The 20,000-nt window shown below is 52.6% G+C and overlaps 1 protein-coding gene across 1 annotated transcript in view; it reads left to right on the forward strand.

The window, feature by feature from the left end:
* Positions 1-20,000, forward strand: part of LOC124021169 (annexin A5-like) — a 40,208-nt gene that overhangs the window by 8,615 nt on the left and 11,593 nt on the right. The window contains exons 3-9 of the mRNA XM_046336517.1: positions 7,077-7,161; positions 7,252-7,346; positions 7,890-8,003; positions 8,088-8,178; positions 9,648-9,727; positions 11,478-11,528; positions 14,670-14,763. Of these exons, the coding sequence (XP_046192473.1) occupies positions 7,077-7,161; positions 7,252-7,346; positions 7,890-8,003; positions 8,088-8,178; positions 9,648-9,727; positions 11,478-11,528; positions 14,670-14,763 (610 nt within the window). The remainder of the gene's footprint in view (positions 1-7,076; positions 7,162-7,251; positions 7,347-7,889; positions 8,004-8,087; positions 8,179-9,647; positions 9,728-11,477; positions 11,529-14,669; positions 14,764-20,000) is intronic.

Genomic DNA, 20,000 nt, shown 5'->3' on the forward strand with positions numbered 1-20,000 from the left:
CCCCTCACTTAGCAGGGGCGTAGTGGCCCTCCCCTCACTTAGCAGGGGCGTAGTGGCCCTCCCTCTCACTTAGCAGGGGCGTAGTGGCCCTCCCTCTCACTTAGCAGGGGCGTAGTGGCCCTCCCTCTCACTTAGCAGGGGCGTAGTGGCCCTCCCTCTCACTTAGCAGGGGCGTAGTGGCCCTCCCTCTCACTTAGCAGGGGCGTAGTGGCCCTCCCTCTCACTTAGCAGGGGCGTAGTGGCCCTCCCTCTCACTTAGCAGGGGCGTAGTGGCCCTCCCTCTCACTTAGCAGGGGCGAGTGGCCCTCCCTCTCACTTAGCAGGGGCGTAGTGGCCCTCCCTCTCACTTAGCAGGGGCGTAGTGGCCCTCCCTCTCACTTAGCAGGGGCGTAGTGGCCCCCTCTCACTTAGCAGGGGCGTAGTGGCCCCCTCTCACTTAGCAGGGGCGTAGTGGCCCCCCCTCACTTAGCAGGGGCGTAGTGGCCCCCTCTCACTTAGCAGGGGCGTAGTGGCCCCCTCTCACTTAGCAGGGGCGTAGTGGCCCCCCTCTCACTTAGCAGGGGCGTAGTGGCCCCCCTCTCACTTAGCAGGGGCGTAGTGGCCCCCCTCTCACTTAGCAGGGGCGTAGTGGCCCCCCCCCCTCACTTAGCAGGGGCGTAGTGGCCCCCCTCTCACTTAGCAGGGGCGTAGTGGCCCCCCTCTCACTTAGCAGGGGCGTAGTGGCCCCCCCTCTCACTTAGCAGGGGCGTAGTGGCCCCCCTCTCACTTAGCAGGGGCGTAGTGGCCCCCCTCTCACTTAGCAGGGGCGTAGTGGCCCCCCTCTCACTTAGCAGGGGCGTAGTGGCCCCCCTCACTTAGCAGGGCGTAGTGGCCCCCCTCACTTAGCAGGGGCGTAGTGGCCCCCCTCACTTAGCAGGGGCGTAGTGGCCCCCCTCACTTAGCAGGGGCGTAGTGGCCCCCCCCTCACTTAGCAGGGGCGTAGTGGCCCCCCCCTCACTTAGCAGGGGCGTAGTGGCCCCCCCTCACTTAGCAGGGGCGTAGTGGCCCCCCCTCACTTAGCAGGGGCGTAGTGGCCCCCCCTCACTTAGCAGGGGCGTAGTGGCCCCCCTCACTTAGCAGGGGCGTAGTGCCCCCCCTCACTTAGCAGGGGCGTAGTGGCCCCCCCTCACTTAGCAGGTGATGCGGAACGCCACGTGAAGTGTGGTGTTCCGCAGGGCAGCTCTCCAGGCCCTCTACTCTTTTCTATTTTTACCAATGACCTGCCACTGGCATTAAACACAGCATGTGTGTCCATGTATGCTGATGATTCAACCATATACGCATCAGCAACCACAGCTAATGAAGTCACTGAAACCCTTAACAAAGAGTTGGTCTGTTTTGGAATGGGTGGCCAGTAATAAACTGGTCCTGAACATCTCTAAAACTAAGAACATTGTATTTGGTACAAATCATCCCTTAAGTTCTAGACCTACACTTCAACTATGACAGACAAAATGAGAAACAAAATCACATTGTAGGATTTTTAATGAATTTATTTGCAAATTATGGTGGAAAATAAGTATTTGGTCACCTACAAACATGCTAGATTTCTGGCTCTCGCAGACCTGTAACTTCTTCTTTAAGAGTCTCCTCTGTCCTCCACTCGTTACCTGTATTAATGGCACCTGTTTGAACTTGTTATCAGTATAAAAGACACCTCTCCACAACTTCAAACAGTCACACTCCAAACTCCACTATGGCCAAGACCAAAGAGCTGTCAAAGGACACCAGAGACAAAATTGTAGACCTGCCCAGGCTGGGAAGACTGAATCTGCAATAGGTAAGTAGCTTGGTTTGAAGAAATCAACTGTGGGAGCAATTATTAGGAAATGGAAGACATACAAGACCACTGATAATCTCCCTCGATCTGGGGCTCCACGCAAGATCTCACCCCGTGGGGTTAAAATGATCACAAGAACGGTGAGCAAAAATCCCAGAACCACACGGGGGGACCTAGTGAATGACCTGCAGAGAGCTGGGACCAAAGTAACAAAGCCTACCATCAGCAAGGGCATTGAAGATTAAACGTGGCTGGGTCTTTCAGCATGACGATGATCCCAAACACACCGCCCGGGCAACGAAGGAGTGGCTTCGTAAGAAGCTTTTCAAGGTCCTGGAGTGGCCCAGTCTCCAGATCTCAACCCCATAGAGAATCTTTGGAGGGAGTTGAAAGTCCGTGTTGCCCAGCAACAGCCCCAAAACATCACTGCTCTAGAGGAGATCTGCATGGAGGAATGGGCCAAAATACCAGCAACAGTGTGTGAAAACAGTGTGAAGACTTACAGAAAACGTTTGACCTCTGTCATTGCCAACAAAGGGTATATAACAAAGTATTGAGATAAACTTTTGTTATTGACCAAATACTTATTTTCCACCATAATTTGCTAATAAATTAATTAAAAATCCTACAATGTGATTTTTCTGGATTTTTGTTTTTCTCATTTTGTCTGTCATAGTTGAAGTGTACCTATGATGATAATTACAGGCCTCTCATCTTTTTAAGTGGGAGAACTTGCACAATTGGTGGCTGACTAAATACTTTTTTGCCCCACTGTACATACATACATACAGTGGGGCAGAAAAAGTATTTAGTCAGCCACCAATTGTGCAAGTTCGATGGTAGAGGCAGTAGGGATGACCAGGGATGTTCTCTGTTTAGTGAGTCCTCCAGACCAGAGGCAGTAGAGATGACCAGGGATGTTCTCTGTTTAGTGAGTCCTCCAGACCAGAGGCAGTCGGGATGTTCTCTGTTTAGTGAGTCCTCCAGACCAGAGGTAGTAGGGATGACCAGGGATGTTCTCTGTTTAGTGAGTCCTCCAGACCAGAGGCAGTAGGGATGACCAGGGATGTTCTCTGTTTAGTGAGTCCTCCAGATCAGAGGCAGTAGGGATGACCAGGGATGTTCTCTGTTTAGTGAGTCCTCCAGACCAGAGGCAGTAGGGATGTTCTCTGTTTAGTGAGTCCTCCAGACCAGAGGTAGTAGGGATGACCAGGGATGTTCTCTGTTTAGTGAGTCCTCCAGACCAGAGGCAGTAGGGATGACCAGGGATGTTCTCTGTTTAGTGAGTCCTCCAGACCAGAGGCAGTAGGGATGACCAGAGATGTTCTCTGTTTAGTGAGTCCTCCAGAACAGAGGCAGTAGGGATGACCAGGGATGTTCTCTGTTTAGTGAGTCCTCCAGACCAGAGGCAGTAGGGAGGACCAGGGATGTTCTCTGTTTAGTGAGTCCTCCAGACCAGAGGTAGTAGGGATGACCAGGGATGTTCTCTGTTTAGTGAGTCCTCCAGACCAGAGGCAGTAGGGATGACCAGGGATGTTCTCTGTTTAGTGAGTCCTCCAGATCAGAGGCAGTAGGGATGACCAGGGATGTTCTCTGTTTAGTGAGTCCTCCAGACCAGAGGCAGTAGGGATGTTCTCTGTTTAGTGAGTCCTCCAGACCAGAGGTAGTAGGGATGACCAGGGATGTTCTCTGTTTAGTGAGTCCTCCAGACCAGAGGCAGTAGGGATGACCAGGGATGTTCTCTGTTTAGTGAGTCCTCCAGACCAGAGGCAGTAGGGATGACCAGAGATGTTCTCTGTTTAGTGAGTCCTCCAGAACAGAGGCAGTAGGGATGACCAGAGATGTTCTCTGTTTAGTGAGTCCTCCAGAACAGAGGCAGTAGGGAGGACCAGGGATGTTCTCTGTTTAGTGAGTCCTCCAGACCAGAGGTAGTAGGGATGACCAGGGATGTTCTCTGTTTAGTGAGTCCTCCAGACCAGAGGTAGTAGGGATGACCAGGGATGTTTTCTGTTTAGTGAGTCCTCCAGACCAGAGGCAGTAGGGATGACCAGGGATGTTCTCTGTTTAGCGAGTCCTCCAGATCAGAGGCAGTAGGGATGACCAGGGATGTTCTCTGTTTAGTGAGTCCTCCAGACCAGAGGCAGTAGGGATGACCAGGGATGTTCTCTGTTTAGTGAGTCCTCCAGATCAGAGGCAGTAGGGATGACCAGGGATGTTCTCTGTTTAGTGAGTCCTCCAGACCAGAGGCAGTAGGGATGACCAGGGATGTTCTCTGTTTAGTGAGTCCTCCAGATCAGAGGCAGTAGGGACCAGGGATGTTCTCTGTTTAGTGAGTCCTCCAGATCAGAGGCAGTAGAGATGACCAGGGATGTTCTCTGTTTAGTGAGTCCTCCAGATCAGAGGCAGTAGAGATGACCAGGGATGTTCTCTGTTTAGTGAGTCCTCCAGATCAGAGACAGTAGGGATGTTCTCTGTTTAGTGAGTCCTCCAGATCAGAGGCAGTAGAGATGACCAGAGATGTTCTCTGTTTAGTGAGTCCTCCAGATCAGAGGCAGTAGAGATGACCAGGGATGTTCTCTGTTTAGTGAGTCCTCCAGATCAGAGGCAGTAGGGACCAGGGATGTTCTCTGTTTAGTGAGTCCTCCAGATCAGAGGCAGTAGGGACGACCAGGGATGTTCTCTGTTTAGTGAGTCCTCCAGAGGCAGTAGGGACCAGGGATGTTCTCTTGACGCGAGTGCATTAGACCATGTTCCTGTCCTGATAAGCATTCCGAATGTAACTAGGACTTTTGGGTGTCAGGGACAATGGAAGAAGTAAAAAGTATATTATTTTCTTTAGGGATGTAGGAAAGTAAAAGTTGTCAAAAATATAAATAGTATAGATACTCAAATGACTTAAGTAGTATTTTTTTACTTAAGTACTTTACACCACTGGGTATTTCAAATGACTTAAGTAGTATTTTTTTATTTATATTACATTTGCACAAATTCCTAAAAACCTGTTTTTGTTTTTTCATTATGGAGTGTGTGTGGAGATTTTAATGTCATCTGTTTTAGAATAAGGCTGAAACGTAACAACATGGGGGAAAGTCAAGGGGTCTGAATAGTTTCTGAATGGATTATAAACAATATGAACTGGGCCTGTTGTTGTGGTTCCTTCCTGTCTGTCTGCTCTGCACCTCTCCTGTTAGTCCCACTAGCCTCTCCATTACAATCCAATCAGCTGCTGTGTGGGGAGGATGTTGTTGTGGTTCCTTCCTGTCTGTCTGCTCTGCACCTCTCCTGTTGGTCCCACTAGCCTCTCCATTACAATCCAATCAGCTGCTGTGTGGGGAGGATGTTGTTGTGGTTCCTTCCTGTCTGCTCTGCACCTCTCCTGTTAGTCCCACTAGCCTCTCCATTACAATCCAATCAGCTGCTGTGTGGGGAGGATGTTGTTGTGGTTCCTTCCTGTCTGCTCTGCACCTCTCCTGTTAGTCCCACTAGCCTCTCCATTACAATCCAATCAGCTGCTGTGTGGGGAGGATGTTGTTGTGGTTCCTTCCTGTCTGTCTGCTCTGCACCTCTCCTGTTGGTCCCACTAGCCTCTCCATTACAATCCAATCAGCTGCTGTTTTGTGGAGGATGTTGTTGTGGTTCCTTCCTGTCTGTCTGCTCTGCACCTCTCCTGTTAGTCCCACTAGCCTCTCCATTACAATCCAATCAGCTGCTGTTTTGTGGAGGATGTTGTTGTGGTTCCTTCCTGTCTGCTCTGCACCTCTCCTGTTAGTCCCACTAGCCTCTCCATTACAATCCAATCAGCTGCTGTTTGTGGAGGATGTTGTTGTGGTTCCTTCCTGTCTGCTCTGCACCTCTCCTGTTAGTCCCACTAGCCTCTCCATTACAATCCAATCAGCTGCTGTTTGTGGAGGATGTTGTTGTGGTTCCTTCCTGTCTGCTCTGCACCTCTCCTGTTGGTCCCACTAGCCTCTCCATTACAATCCAATCAGCTGCTGTGTGGGGAGGATGTTGTTGTGGTTCCTTCCTGTCTGCTCTGCACCTCTCCTGTTAGTCCCACTAGCCTCTCCATTACAATCCAATCAGCTGCTGTGTGGGGAGGATGTTGTTGTGGTTCCTTCCTGTCTGCTCTGCACCTCTCCTGTTAGTCCCACTAGCCTCTCCATTACAATCCAATCAGCTGCTGTGTGGGGAGGATGTTGTTGTGGTTCCTTCCTGTCTGCTCTGCACCTCTCCTGTTAGTCCCACTAGCCTCTCCATTACAATCCAATCAGCTGCTGTGTGTGGAGGATGTTTTTGGGCTCTGACAGACTGAATCCTGGACTCTGTTGTGTTCGCCTCATTCCAGAAACATTCCGTGGTTCCCCTCCCTAAACAACAATGTTCCCAAAACCACCAGCGTCAGCTAACACTGACCTTAGACTGCACTACCTCACACACACTTCTCCTGTTAGCTGAGGGGAGGAGCAGTTGTGTATGTGTGTGTATTATATATATATATATGTAGTATTCCCAGTCATGTGAAATCAATAGATTAGGACTTTATTTATTTATTTCAATTGACTGATTTCTTTATATGAACTGCATTTTTATATATTTGTTCAGTATACATTACCCACAGTCCTCTCTGGTCTACCCTGAACTACATTACCCACAGTCCTCTCTGGTCTACCCTGAACTACATTACCCACAGTCCGCTCTGGTCTACCCTGAACTACATTACCCACAGTCCGCTCTGGTCTACCCTGAACTACATTACCCACAGTCCTCTCTGGTCTACCCTGAACTACATTACCCACAGTCCTCTCTGGTCTACCCTGAACTACATTGCCCACAGTCCTCTCTGGTCTACCCTGAACTACATTACCCACAGTCCGCTCTGGTCTACCCTGAACTACATTACCCACAGTCCGCTCTGGTCTACCCTGAACTACATTACCCACAGTCCGCTCTGGTCTACCCTGAACTACATTACCTACAGTCCTCTCTGGTCTACCCTGAACTACATTACCTACAGTCCTCTCTGGTCTACCCTGAACTACATTACCTACAGTCCTCTCTGGTCTACCCTGAACTACATTACCTACAGTCCTCTCTGGTCTACCCTGAACTACATTACCTACAGTCCTCTCTGGTCTACCCTGAACTACATTACCCACAGTCCTCTCTGGTCTACCCTGAAATACTTTACCCACAGTCCTCTCTGGTCTACCCTGAACTACTTTACCCACAGTCCACCTATGTGTCTGTTCTCTGATAGGCTGGTCGAGGCAGTGTGAGAGCCAGTGGAAACTTCAACGCCAACCAAGATGCAGAGACACTCTACAAGGCCATGAAGGGACTGGGTCAGTGGTGTGTGTGGTCTGAATGTGATGCAAAGTGAGGGAGTAACCATGGCACCAAAGATTTGACTATGGTGTTTGTTGTTACCATAGGAACCGATGAGGATTCCATCATGAAGTTGTTGACGTCTCGTAGCAACGGCCAGAGACAGCAGATCAAAGCTGCATACAAAACCCTGCATGGCAAGGTCAGAACACAACCACAATACAACCACAATACAACCACAACCACAATATAACCACAACCACAATACAACCACAACCATAATACAACCACAATACAACCACAACCACAATATAACCACAACCACAATATAACCACAACCACAATACAACCACAACCATAATACAACCACAATACAACCACAACCACAATACAACCACAACCACAATATAACCACAACCACAATACAACCACAACCATAATACAACCACAATACAACCACAATACAACACAACCACAATATAACCACAATACAACCACAACCACAATATAACCACAACCACAATACAACCACAACCATAATACAACCACAACACAACCACAATACAACCACAACCACAATACCCTGTAATGACATCTGTGACCCTGTGCATATGAACAATAAACTAATCTAATGTAATCTACAACCACAATACAACCTTAACACAATCCTCCCTCTACCTTTCTCTCTCTCCCTCCCTCCTCCTCGTCCTCCCTCCCTCCCTCCTCCTCGTCCTCCTCTCTCCAGGACCTGGTAGGTGATCTGCAGGGTGAACTGGGGGGAACGTTTGAGACTCTGGTAGTGGCTCTAATGACTCCGCCCATCCTCTACGATGTGACATCACTACGGAACGCCATCAAGGTATTTGACCCAGGACTAGTGATGTCATATCCTGTGAGTGACGGTGTGATGTCATAGTGACTGTGTGTTGATGTCACGGTGTAGGGGGCGGGGACCGATGAGAAGGTGCTGATTGAGATCCTGTCTTCTAGAACGGCCCAGCAGATTAAGGACATTACTGCTGCCTATCGCCAGGGTAACACACACAAATCAAAATCAAATCAAATCAACTTTATTTATATAGCCCTTCGTACATCAGCTGATATCTCAAAGTGCTGTACAGAAACCCAGCCTAAAACCCCAAACAGCAAGCAATGCAGGTGTAGAAGCACCGTGGCTAGGAAAAACTCCCTAGAAAGGATAAAACCTAGGAAGAAACCTAGAGAGGAACCAGGCTATGTGGGGTGGCCAGTCCTCTTCTGGCTGTGCCGGGTGGAGATTATAACAGAACATGGCCAAGATGTTCAAATGTTCATAAATGACCAGCATGGTCGAATAATAACAAGGCAGAACAGTTGAAACTGGAGCAGCAGCACAGTCAGGTGGACTGGGGACAGCAAGGAGTCATCATGTCAGGTCGTCCTGGGGCATGGTCCTAGGGCTCAGGTCCTCAGAGAGAGAGAAAGAAAGAAGGAGAGAATTAGAGAACGCACACTTAGATTCACACAGGACACCGAATAGGACAGGAGAAGTACTCCAGATATAACAAACTGACCCTAGCCCCCCGACACATAAACTACTGCAGCATAAATACTGGAGGCTGAGACAGGAGGGGTCAGGAGACACTGTGGCCCCATCCGAGGACTACCCCCGGACAGGGCCAAACAGGAAGGATATAACCCCACCCACTTTGCCAAAGCACAGCCCCCACACCACTAGAGGGATATCTTCAACCACCAACTTACCATCCTGAGACAAGGCTGAGTATAGCCCATAAAGATCTCCGCCACGGCACAACCCAAGGGGGGGGCGCCAACCCAGACAGGATGACCACAACAGTGAATCAACCCACTCAGGTGACGCACCCCCTGCAGGGACAGCATGAGAGAGCCCCAGTAAGCCAGTGACTCAGCCCCTGTAAAAGGGACAATTAGGAGGCCTGCGTCTTGTGACCGTAATGTACGTGTAGGTATGTACGACAGGACCAAATCAGAGAGATGGGTAGGAGCAAGCCCATGTAATGCTTTGTAGGTTAGCAGTAAAACCTTGAAATCAGCCCTTGCCTTGACAGGAAGCCAGTGTAGGGAGGTTAGCACTGGAGTAATATGATCAAATGTTTTGGTTCTAGTCAGAATTCTAGCAGCCGTATTTAGCACCAACTGAAGTTTATTTAGTGCTTTATCCGGGTAGCCGGAAAGTAGAGCATTGCAGTAGTCTAACCTAGAAGCATGGATTAATTTTTCTGCATCATTTTTGGACAGAAAGTTTCTGATTTTTGCAATATTACGTAGATGGAAAAAAGCTGTCCTCGAAATGGTCTTGATATGTTCTTCAAAAGAGAGATCAGGGTCCAGAGTAACGCCGAGGTCCTTCACAGTTTTATTTGAGACGACACACACACACACACACACACACACACACACACACACACACACACACACACACACACACACACACACACACACACACACTGACTCACGAATTGTGTGTGTGTTCGTGTTCCAGAGTTTGATGCAGACCTAGAGGAGGATGTAACAGGAGACACGTCCGGTCACTTCAGGAGACTGCTGGTCATCCTGCTACAGGTGAGGGGTCAGAGGTCAGGGGAACATAGATCTGGTATATATAGATGTGTGGGACATAGATCTGTACGAGCCAAAAGTTTGGACACCTACTCATTCCAGGGTTTTTATTTATTGTTTACTGTTTTCTACATTGTAGAATAATAGTGAAGACATCAGAACTATGAAATAACACATATGGAATCATGTAGTAACTTAAAACTAAACAAATAAATATATTTGATATTCTTCACTCCTTTGCTTTGATGACATCTTTGCACACTCTTGGCATTCTCTCAACCAGCTTCACCTGGAATGCTTTTTCAACAGTCTTGAAGGAGTTCCCACATATGCTGAGCACTTGGCTGCTTTTTCTTCACACTGCGGTCCAATTCATCCCAAACCATCTCAATTTGGTTGAGGTCGGGTGATTGTGGAGGCCAGGTCATCTGATGCAGCACTCCATAATTCTCCTTCCTGGTAATATAGACCTTACACAGCCTGGAGGTGTGTTGGGTCATTGTCCTGTTGAAAAACGAATGATAGTCCCACTAAGCGCAAACCAGATGGGATGGCGTATTGCTGCAGAATGCTTCGGTAGCCATGCTGGTTAAGTGTGCCTTGAATTCTAAATAAACCAAAGACCGTGTCACCAACAAAGCACCCCCACACCTCCTCCTCCATGCTTCACGGTGGGAACCACACACCATCACACCTCCTCCTCCATGCTTCACGATGGGAGCCATGGAGATAATCCGTTCACCTACTCTGCCTCTCAAAAAGCGCTTGGATCCCAAAATCTCAAATTTGAACTCCTCAGACCAAAGGACAGATTTCCACCGGTCTAATGTCCATTGCTCGTGTTTCTTGGCCCAATCAAGTCTCTTCTTATTATTGGTGTCCTTTAGTAGTGGTTTCTTTGCAGTAATTCGACCATGAAGGCCTGATTCACACAGTCTCCTCTGAACAGTTGATGTTGAGATGTGTCTGTTACTTGAACTCTGTGAAGCATTTATTTGGGCTGCAATCTGAGGCTGGTAACTAATGAACTTATCCTCTGCAGCAGAGGTAACTCTGGGTCTTCCTTTCCTGTGGAGGTCCTCATGAGAGCCAGTTTAATCACAGCACTTGAAACTTTCGAAGTTCTTGAAATGTTCCCGATTGACTGACTTCATGTCTTAAAGTAATGATGGACTGTCATTTCTCTTTGCTTATTTGAGCTGTTCTTGCCATAATATGGACTTGGTCTTTAACCAAATAGAGCTATCTTCTGTATACCACCCCTACCTTGTCACAACACAACTGATTGGCTCAAACACATTAAAAAGGAAAGGAATTCCACAAATGAACTTTTAAGAAGGCACACCTGTTAATTGAAATGCATTCCAGGTGACTACCTCATGAAGCTGGTTGAGAGAATGTCAAGAGTGTGCAAAGCTGTCATGAAGGCAAAGGGTGGCTACTTTGAAGAATCTCAAATATAAAATATATTCTTTTGATTTGTTTAACACTTTGAATGAGTAGGTGTGTCCAAACCTTTGCCTGGTACTGTAGATGTGTAGGACATAGATCTGACATGTGGGATATAGATGTGTGGGACATAGATCTGACATGTGGGATATAGATGTGTGGGACATAGATCTGACATGTGGGATATAGATGTGTGGGACATAGATCTGACATGTGGGATATAGATGTGTGGGACATAGATCTGACATGTGGGATATAGATGTGTAGGACATAGATCTGATAGATGTGCTCTCTCTCCTCTCAGGCCAGCAGACAGCAGGGGGTACAGGAGGGGAACATAGAGGCTGACGCACAGGTAAGAGTGTGTGTGTGTGTGTGTGTGAGAGAGAGAATCACATGTCTACTATCACATGTCTGAAATATGTGATAGTAATCAGATTTACTGCTCAGTCACAATGCCTTCTTTGACTTGTGTTCTGCTCAGGGGTGTGTGACAAAGTGTCTGACGGTTATGTGTGTGTAGAATAACACACAACAGGTTTCATACCAGTTCAATACAACAGGTTTCATACCAGTTCAATACAACAGGTTTCATACCAGTTCAATACATCAGGTTTCATACCAGTTCAATACAACAGGTTTCATACCAGTTCAATACAACAGGTTTCATACCAGTTCAATACAACAGGTTTCATACCAGTTCAATACAACAGGTTTCATACCAGTTCAATACATCAGGTTTCATACCAGTTCAATACAACAGGTTTCATACCAGTTCAATACAACAGGTTTCATACCAGTTCAATACAACAGGTTTCATACCAGTTCAATACAACAGGTTTCATACCAGTTCAATACAACAGGTTTCATACCAGTTCAATACAACAGGTTTCATACCAGTTCAATACAACAGGTTTCATACCAGTTCAATACAACAGGTTTCATACCAGTTCAATACAACAGGTTTCATACCAGTTCAATACATCAGGTTTCATACCAGTTCAATACAACAGGTTTCATACCAGTTCAATACAACAGGTTTCATACCAGTTCAATACATCAGGTTTCATACCAGTTCAATACATCAGGTTTCATACCAGTTCAATACAACAGGTTTCATACCAGTTCAATACATCAGGTTTCATACCAGTTCAATACATCAGGTTTCATACCAGTTCAATACAACAGGTTTCATACCAGTTCAATACAACAGGTTTCATACCAGTTCAATACAACAGGTTTCATACCAGTTCAGTAGGACAGTTCAATACATCAGGTTTCATACCAGTTCAATACAACAGGTTTCATACCAGTTCAATACATCAGGTTTCATACCAGTTCAATACATCAGGTTTCATACCAGTTCAATACAACAGGTTTCATACCAGTTCAATACAACAGGTTTCATACCAGTTCAATACAACAGGTTTCATACCAGTTCAATACAACAGGTTTCATACCAGTTCAATACAACAGGTTTCATACCAGTTCAATACAACAGGTTTCATACCAGTTCAATACATCAGGTTTCATACCAGTTCAATACATCAGTCTAAAGGAAAAGTAGGCCTTAGAAAAAGCCTTCCATATTTTGGAAGCTATTTTCAGGTCTCTCCAGAGATGTTCCATCGGGTTCAAGTCCGGGCTCTGGCTGGGCCACTCAAGGACATTCGGAGACTTGTCCCGAAGCCACTCCTGCGTTGTCTTGGCTGTGTGCTTAGGGCCGTTGTCCTGTTAGAAGGTGAACCTTCACCCCAGTCTGAGGTCCTGAGCACTCTGGAGCAGGTTTTCATCAAGGATCTCTGTACTTTGCTCCGTTATTCTTTGCCTCGATCCTGACTAGTCTCCCAGTCCCTGCCACTGATAACATCCCCACAGCATGATGCTGCCACCACCTTGCTTCACCGTAGGGATGGTGCCAGGTTTCCTCCAGATGTGACGCTTGGCATTCAGGCCGAGGAGATCAATCTTGGTTTCATCAGACCAGAGAATCTTGTTTCTCATGGTCTGAGAGTCCTTTATCTGACACAACGGTAGTGGGTGGTAGTAGTAGGGAGCCAGTTCAGGTCTGAGAGTCCTTTACGTGCCTTTTGGCAAACTCCAAGTGGGCTGTCATGCCTTTTACTGGGAGTGGCTTCTGTCTGGCCACTCTACCACGAAGACCTGTAGAGATGGTTGTCCTTCTGGAAGGTTCTCTCATCTCCACAGAGGAACTCTGGAGCTCTGACAGAGTGACCATCATGTGCTTGGTCACCTCCTGACCAAGGCCCTTCTCCCCTGATAGCTCAGTTTGGCCGGGTGGCCAGCACTAGGAAGAGTCTCGGTGGTTCCAAACTTCTTCCATTTAAAAATGATGGAGGCCACTGTGTTCTTGGGGACCTTCAATGCTGCAGGAATGTTTTGTTACCCTTCCCCAGATCTGTGCCTCGACACAATCCTGTCTCGGATTCCTTCGACCTCATTGCTTGGTTTTTGCTCTGACATGCACTGTCAACTGTGGAACCTTATATAGACAGGTGTGTGCCTTTCCAAATCATGTCCAATCAATTGAATTCACCACAGGTGGACTCCAATCAAGTTGTAGAAACATCTCAAGGATGATCAATGGAAACAGGATGCAGCTGAGCTCAATTTAGAGTCTCATAGCAAAGGGTCTGAATACTTACGTAAATAACGTATTTCTGTTTTTTATTTGTAATAAACATTTCTAAACTTTTTTTTTCTCGCTTTGTCATTACGGGGTATTGTGATGTCATTACGGGGTATTGTGATGTCATTACGGGGTATTGTGATGTCATTACGGGGTATTGTGATGTCATTACGGGGTATTGTGATGTCATTACGGGGTATTGTGATGTCATTACGGGGTATTGTGATGTCATTACGGGGTATTGTGATGTCATTACGGGGTATTGTGATGTCCTTACGGGGTATTGTGATGTCCTTACGGGGTATTGTGATGTCATTACGGGGTATTGTGATGTCATTACGGGGTATTGTGATGTCATTATGGGGTATTGTGATGTCATTACGGGGTATGCTGATTTTTTTCAAATGTAATATATTTTAGAATAAGTATAATTATATAATAATAATAATACCCATCTACCAATAGGAGCCCTTATTTGCGAGGCATTGGAAAACCTCTCTGGTTTTTGTGGTTGAATCTGTGCTTGAAACGATCTACTCGCTTGAGGGACCTTACAATTATCTGTATGTGTGGAGATGAGGCAGTCATTAAAATAGCATGTTAAACACTATTATTGCTCACAGAATGAGTTCATTTATCATGTGATGTTATACAGATTTTTGTTCCTGAACTTATTTAGGAGTTGAATACTTATTGACATAATTTTTTTCAGTTTTTCATTTATGATTAATTTAAAAAATTCTACTTTGACATTATGGGGTATTGTGAGAACTGGGTTTTTAAACTAACAGTTTATTTAGAGACCAAACATTTGTCAGTTCTTTGACTGTGTGTGTGTGTGTGTAGACTTTGTTCTCTGCAGGAGAGAAGAATTATGGGACCGACGAAGACCAGTTCATCACCATCCTGGGGAACAGGAGTACTGAACACCTGAGGAGAGGTGGGAGGGGGACACCTGAGGAGAGGTGGGAGGGGGACACCTGAGGAGAGGTGGGAGGGGGACACCTGAGGAGAGGTGGGAGGGGGACACCTGAGGAGAGGTGGGAGGGGGAACAGGAGTACTGAACACCTGAGGAGAGGTGGGAGGGGGACACCTGAGGAGAGGTGGGAGGGGGACACCTGAGGAGAGGTGGGAGGGGGACACCTGAGGAGAGGTGGGAGGGGGACACCTGAGGAGAGGTGGGAGGGGGACACCTGAGGAGAGGTGGGAGGGGGACACCTGAGGAGAGGTGGGAGGGGGACACCTGAGGAGAGGTGGGAGGGGGACACCTGAGGAGAGGTGGGAGGGGGACACCTGAGGAGAGGTGGGAGGGGGACACCTGAGGAGAGGTGGGAGGGGGACACCTGAGGAGAGGTGGGAGGGGGGAACAGGAGTACTGAACACCTGAGGAGAGGTGGGAGGGGGGAACAGGAGTACTGGGAGGGGAACACCTGAGGAGAGGTGGGAGAGGTGGGGGGGACACCTGAGGAGAGGTGGGAGGGGGACACCTGAGGAGAGGTGGGGGGGGGACAGGAGTACTGAACACCTGAGGAGAGGTGGGAGGGGGACACCTGAGGAGAGGTGGGAGGGGGACACCTGAGGAGAGGTGGGAGGGGGACACCTGAGGAGAGGTGGGAGGGGGACACCTGAGGAGAGGTGGGAGGGGGGGAACAGGAGTACTGAACACCTGAGGAGAGGTGGGAGGGGGACACCTGAGGAGAGGTGGGAGGGGGACACCTGAGGAGAGGTGGGAGGGGGACACCTGAGGAGAGGTGGGAGGGGGAACAGGAGTACTGAACACCTGAGGAGAGGTGGGAGGGGGGGGGGGACACCTGAGGAGAGGTGGGAGGGGGACACCTGAGGAGAGGTGGGGGGGGGACACAGGAGTACTGGGAACACCTGAGGAGAGGTGGGAGGGGGACACCTGAGGAGAGGTGGGAGGGGGACACCTGAGGAGAGGTGGGAGGGGGACACCTGAGGAGAGGTGGGAGGGGACACCTGAGGAGAGGTGGGAGGGGGGAACAGGAGTACTGAACACCTGAGGAGAGGTGGGAGGGGGACACCTGAGGAGAGGTGGGAGGGGGACACCTGAGGAGAGGTGGGAGGGGGACACCTGAGGAGAGGTGGGAGGGGGACACCTGAGGAGAGGTGGGAGGGGGACACCTGAGGAGAGGTGGGAGGGGGACACCTGAGGAGAGGTGGGAGGGGGACACCTGAGGAGAGGTGGGAGGGGGACACCTGAGGAGAGGTGGGAGGGGGACACCTGAGGAGAGGTGGGAGGGGGACACCTGAGGAGAGGTGGGAGGGGGACACCTGAGGAGAGGTGGGAGGGGGACACCTGAGGAGAGGTGGGAGGGGGACACCTGAGGAGAGGTGGGAGGGGGACACCTGAGGAGAGGTGGGAGGGGGACACCTGAGGAGAGGTGGGAGGGGGGAACAGGAGTACTGAACACCTGAGGAGAGGTGGGAGGGGGACACCTGAGGAGAGGTGGGAGGGGGACACCTGAGGAGAGGTGGGAGGGGGACACCTGAGGAGAGGTGGGAGGGGGACACCTGAGGAGAGGTGGGAGGGGGACACCTGAGGAGAGGTGGGAGGGGGACACCTGAGGAGAGGTGGGAGGGGGACACCTGAGGAGAGGTGGGAGGGGGACACCTGAGAGGTGGGAGGGGGACACCTGAGGAGAGGTGGGAGGGGGACACCTGAGGAGAGGTGGGAGGGGGACACCTGAGGAGAGGTGGGAGGGGACACCTGAGGAGAGGTGGGAGGGGGACACCTGAGGAGAGGTGGGAGGGGGGAACAGGAGTACTGAACACCTGAGGAGAGGTGGGAGGGGGACACCTGAGGAGAGGTGGGAGGGGGACACCTGAGGAGAGGTGGGAGGGGGACACCTGAGGAGAGATGGGAGGGGGACACCTGAGGAGAGGTGGGAGGGGGACACCTGAGGAGAGGTGGGAGGGGGACACCTGAGGAGAGGTGGGAGGGGGACACCTGAGGAGAGGTGGGAGGGGGACACCTGAGGAGAGGTGGGAGGGGGACACCTGAGAGGTGGGAGGGGGACACCTGAGAGGTGGGAGGGGGACACCTGAGAGGTGGGAGGGGGGGAGGTGGGAGGGGGGACACCTGAGGTGGGGGGGGGGACACCTGAGGTGGGAGGGGGGGGGACACCTGAGGAGGGAGGGGGGGGACACCTGAGGTGGGAGGGGGACACCTGAGGAGAGGTGGGGGGGGGACACCTGAGGAGAGGTGGGGGGGGGGACACCTGAGGAGAGGTGGGGGGGGACACCTGAGGTGGGAGGAGAGGTGGGAGGGGGGGGGGGACACCTGAGGTGAGGTGGGAGGGGGACACCTGAGGAGAGGTGGGAGGGGGACACCTGAGGAGAGGTGGGGGAGGGGGACACCTGAGGAGAGGTGGGAGGGGGACACCTGAGGAGAGGTGGGAGGGGGACACCTGAGGAGAGGTGGGAGGGGGACACCTGAGGAGAGGTGGGAGGGGGACACCTGAGAGAGGTGGGAGGGGGACACCTGAGAGGTGGGAGGGGGACACCTGAGAGGTGGGAGGGGGACACCTGAGGTGGGAGGGGGGGGACACCTGAGGAGGGGGGGGGGACACCTGAGGGGAGGTGGGGGGGGACACCTGAGGAGAGGTGGGAGGGGGACACCTGAGGAGAGGTGGGAGGGGGGGGACACCTGAGGTGGGAGGGGGGGGACACCTGAGGAGGGGGGGGGGGACACCTGAGGTGGGGGGGGACACCTGAGGTGAGGTGGGGGGGGGGGGACACCTGAGGAGAGGTGGGGGGGGGGGACACCTGAGGAGAGGTGGGAGGGGGGGGGACACCTGAGGAGAGGTGGGGGGGGGCACCTGAGGAGAGGTGGGGGGGGGGGACACCTGAGGAGAGGTGGGAGGGGGACACCTGAGGAGAGGTGGGGGGGGACACCTGAGGAGAGGTGGGAGGGGGACACCTGAGGAGAGGTGGGAGGGGGACACCTGAGGAGAGGTGGGAGGGGGACACCTGAGGAGAGGTGGGAGGGGACACCTGAGGAGAGGTGGGAGGGGGACACCTGAGGAGAGGTGGGAGGGGGACACCTGAGGAGAGGTGGGAGGGGGACACCTGAGAGGTGGGAGGGGGACACCTGAGGAGAGGTGGGAGGTGGGGAGGGGGACACCTGAGGAGAGGTGGGAGGGGGACACCTGAGGAGAGGTGGGAGGGGGGAACAGGAGTACTGAACACCTGAGGAGAGGTGGGAGGGGGACACCTGAGGAGAGGTGGGAGGGGGACACCTGAGGAGAGGTGGGAGGGGGACACCTGAGGAGAGGTGGGAGGGGGACACCTGAGGAGAGGTGGGAGGGGGACACCTGAGGAGAGGTGGGAGGGGGACACCTGAGGAGAGGTGGGAGGGGGACACCTGAGGAGAGGTGGGGAGGGGGACACCTGAGGAGAGGTGGGAGGGGGACACCTGAGGAGAGGTGGGAGGGGGACACCTGAGGAGAGGTGGGAGGGGGACACCTGAGGAGAGGTGGGAGGGGGACACCTGAGGAGAGGTGGGAGGGGGACACCTGAGAGGTGGGAGGGGGACACCTGAGGAGAGGTGGGAGGGGGACACCTGAGGAGAGGTGGGAGGGGGACACCTGAGGAGAGGTGGGAGGGGGACACCTGAGGAGAGGTGGGGAGGGGGACACCTGAGAGGTGGGAGGGGGACACCTGAGAGGTGGGAGGGGGACACCTGAGAGGTGGGAGGGGGACACCTGAGAGGTGGGAGGGGGGGGACACCTGAGGTGGGGGGGGGGACACCTGAGGTGGGAGGGGGGGACACCTGAGGTGGGAGGGGGGGGGGGGACACCTGAGGTGGGAGGGGGGACACCTGAGGTGAGGTGGGGGGGGGGACACCTGAGGAGAGGTGGAGGGGGGGGACACCTGAGGTGGGAGGGGGACACCTGAGGTGGGAGGGGGGACACCTGAGGTGGGAGGGGGACACCTGAGGTGGGGAGGGGGACACCTGAGGTGAGGTGGGAGGGGGGGGACACCTGAGGAGAGGTGGGGGGGGGGGACACCTGAGGAGAGGTGGGAGGGGGGGGACACCTGGGAGGAGAGGTGGGGGGGGGGCACCTGAGGAGAGGTGGGAGGGGGACACCTGAGGAGAGGTGGGAGGGGGACACCTGAGGAGAGGTGGGAGGGGGACACCTGAGGAGAGGTGGGAGGGGGACACCTGAGGAGAGGTGGGAGGGGGACACCTGAGGAGAGGTGGGAGGGGGACACCTGAGGAGAGGTGGGGGGGGGGACACCTGAGGAGAGGTGGGAGGGGGACACCTGAGGAGAGGTGGGAGGGGGACACCTGAGGAGAGGTGGGAGGGGGACACCTGAGAGGTGGGAGGGGGACACCTGAGGAGAGGTGGGAGGGGGGAACAGGAGTACTGAACACCTGAGGAGAGGTGGGAGGGGGACACCTGAGGAGAGGTGGGAGGGGGACACCTGAGGAGAGGTGGGAGGGGGACACCTGAGGAGAGGTGGGAGGGGGACACCTGAGGAGAGGTGGGAGGGGGACACCTGAGAGGTGGGAGGGGGACACCTGAGAGGTGGGAGGGGGACACCTGAGAGGTGGGAGGGGGACACCTGAGAGGTGGGAGGGGGGGGACACCTGAGGAGAGGTGGGGAGGGGGGACACCTGAGGTGGAGGGGGGGGACACCTGAGGTGGGGGGGGGGGGGACACCTGAGGTGGGGGGGGGGACACCTGAGGTGGGAGGGGGGGGACACCTGAGGAGAGGTGGGAGGGGGGGGACACCTGAGGTGGGGGGGGGGGACACCTGAGGTGGGAGGGGGGACACCTGAGGTGGGAGGGGGGGGACACCTGAGGTGAGGTGGGAGGGGGGGGACACCTGAGGAGAGGTGGGAGGGGGGGGACACCTGAGGAGAGGTGGGAGGGGGGCACCTGAGGAGAGGTGGGGGGGGGGGACACCTGAGGAGAGGTGGGGGGGGGGCACCTGAGGAGAGGTGGGAGGGGGGGACACCTGAGGAGAGGTGGGAGGGGGGACACCTGAGGAGAGGAGGGGGGGGGGGGGGGACACCTGAGGAGAGGTGGGGGGGGGCACCTGAGGAGAGGTGGGGGGGGGCACCTGAGGAGAGGGGGGGGACACCTGAGGAGAGGTGGGAGGGGGGACACCTGAGGAGAGGTGGGAGGGGGGGACACACCTGAGGAGAG

This window comes from Oncorhynchus gorbuscha, unplaced genomic scaffold (genome assembly GCF_021184085.1).
Source record: "Oncorhynchus gorbuscha isolate QuinsamMale2020 ecotype Even-year unplaced genomic scaffold, OgorEven_v1.0 Un_scaffold_1072, whole genome shotgun sequence".
Lineage (NCBI taxonomy): Eukaryota > Metazoa > Chordata > Actinopteri > Salmoniformes > Salmonidae > Oncorhynchus > Oncorhynchus gorbuscha.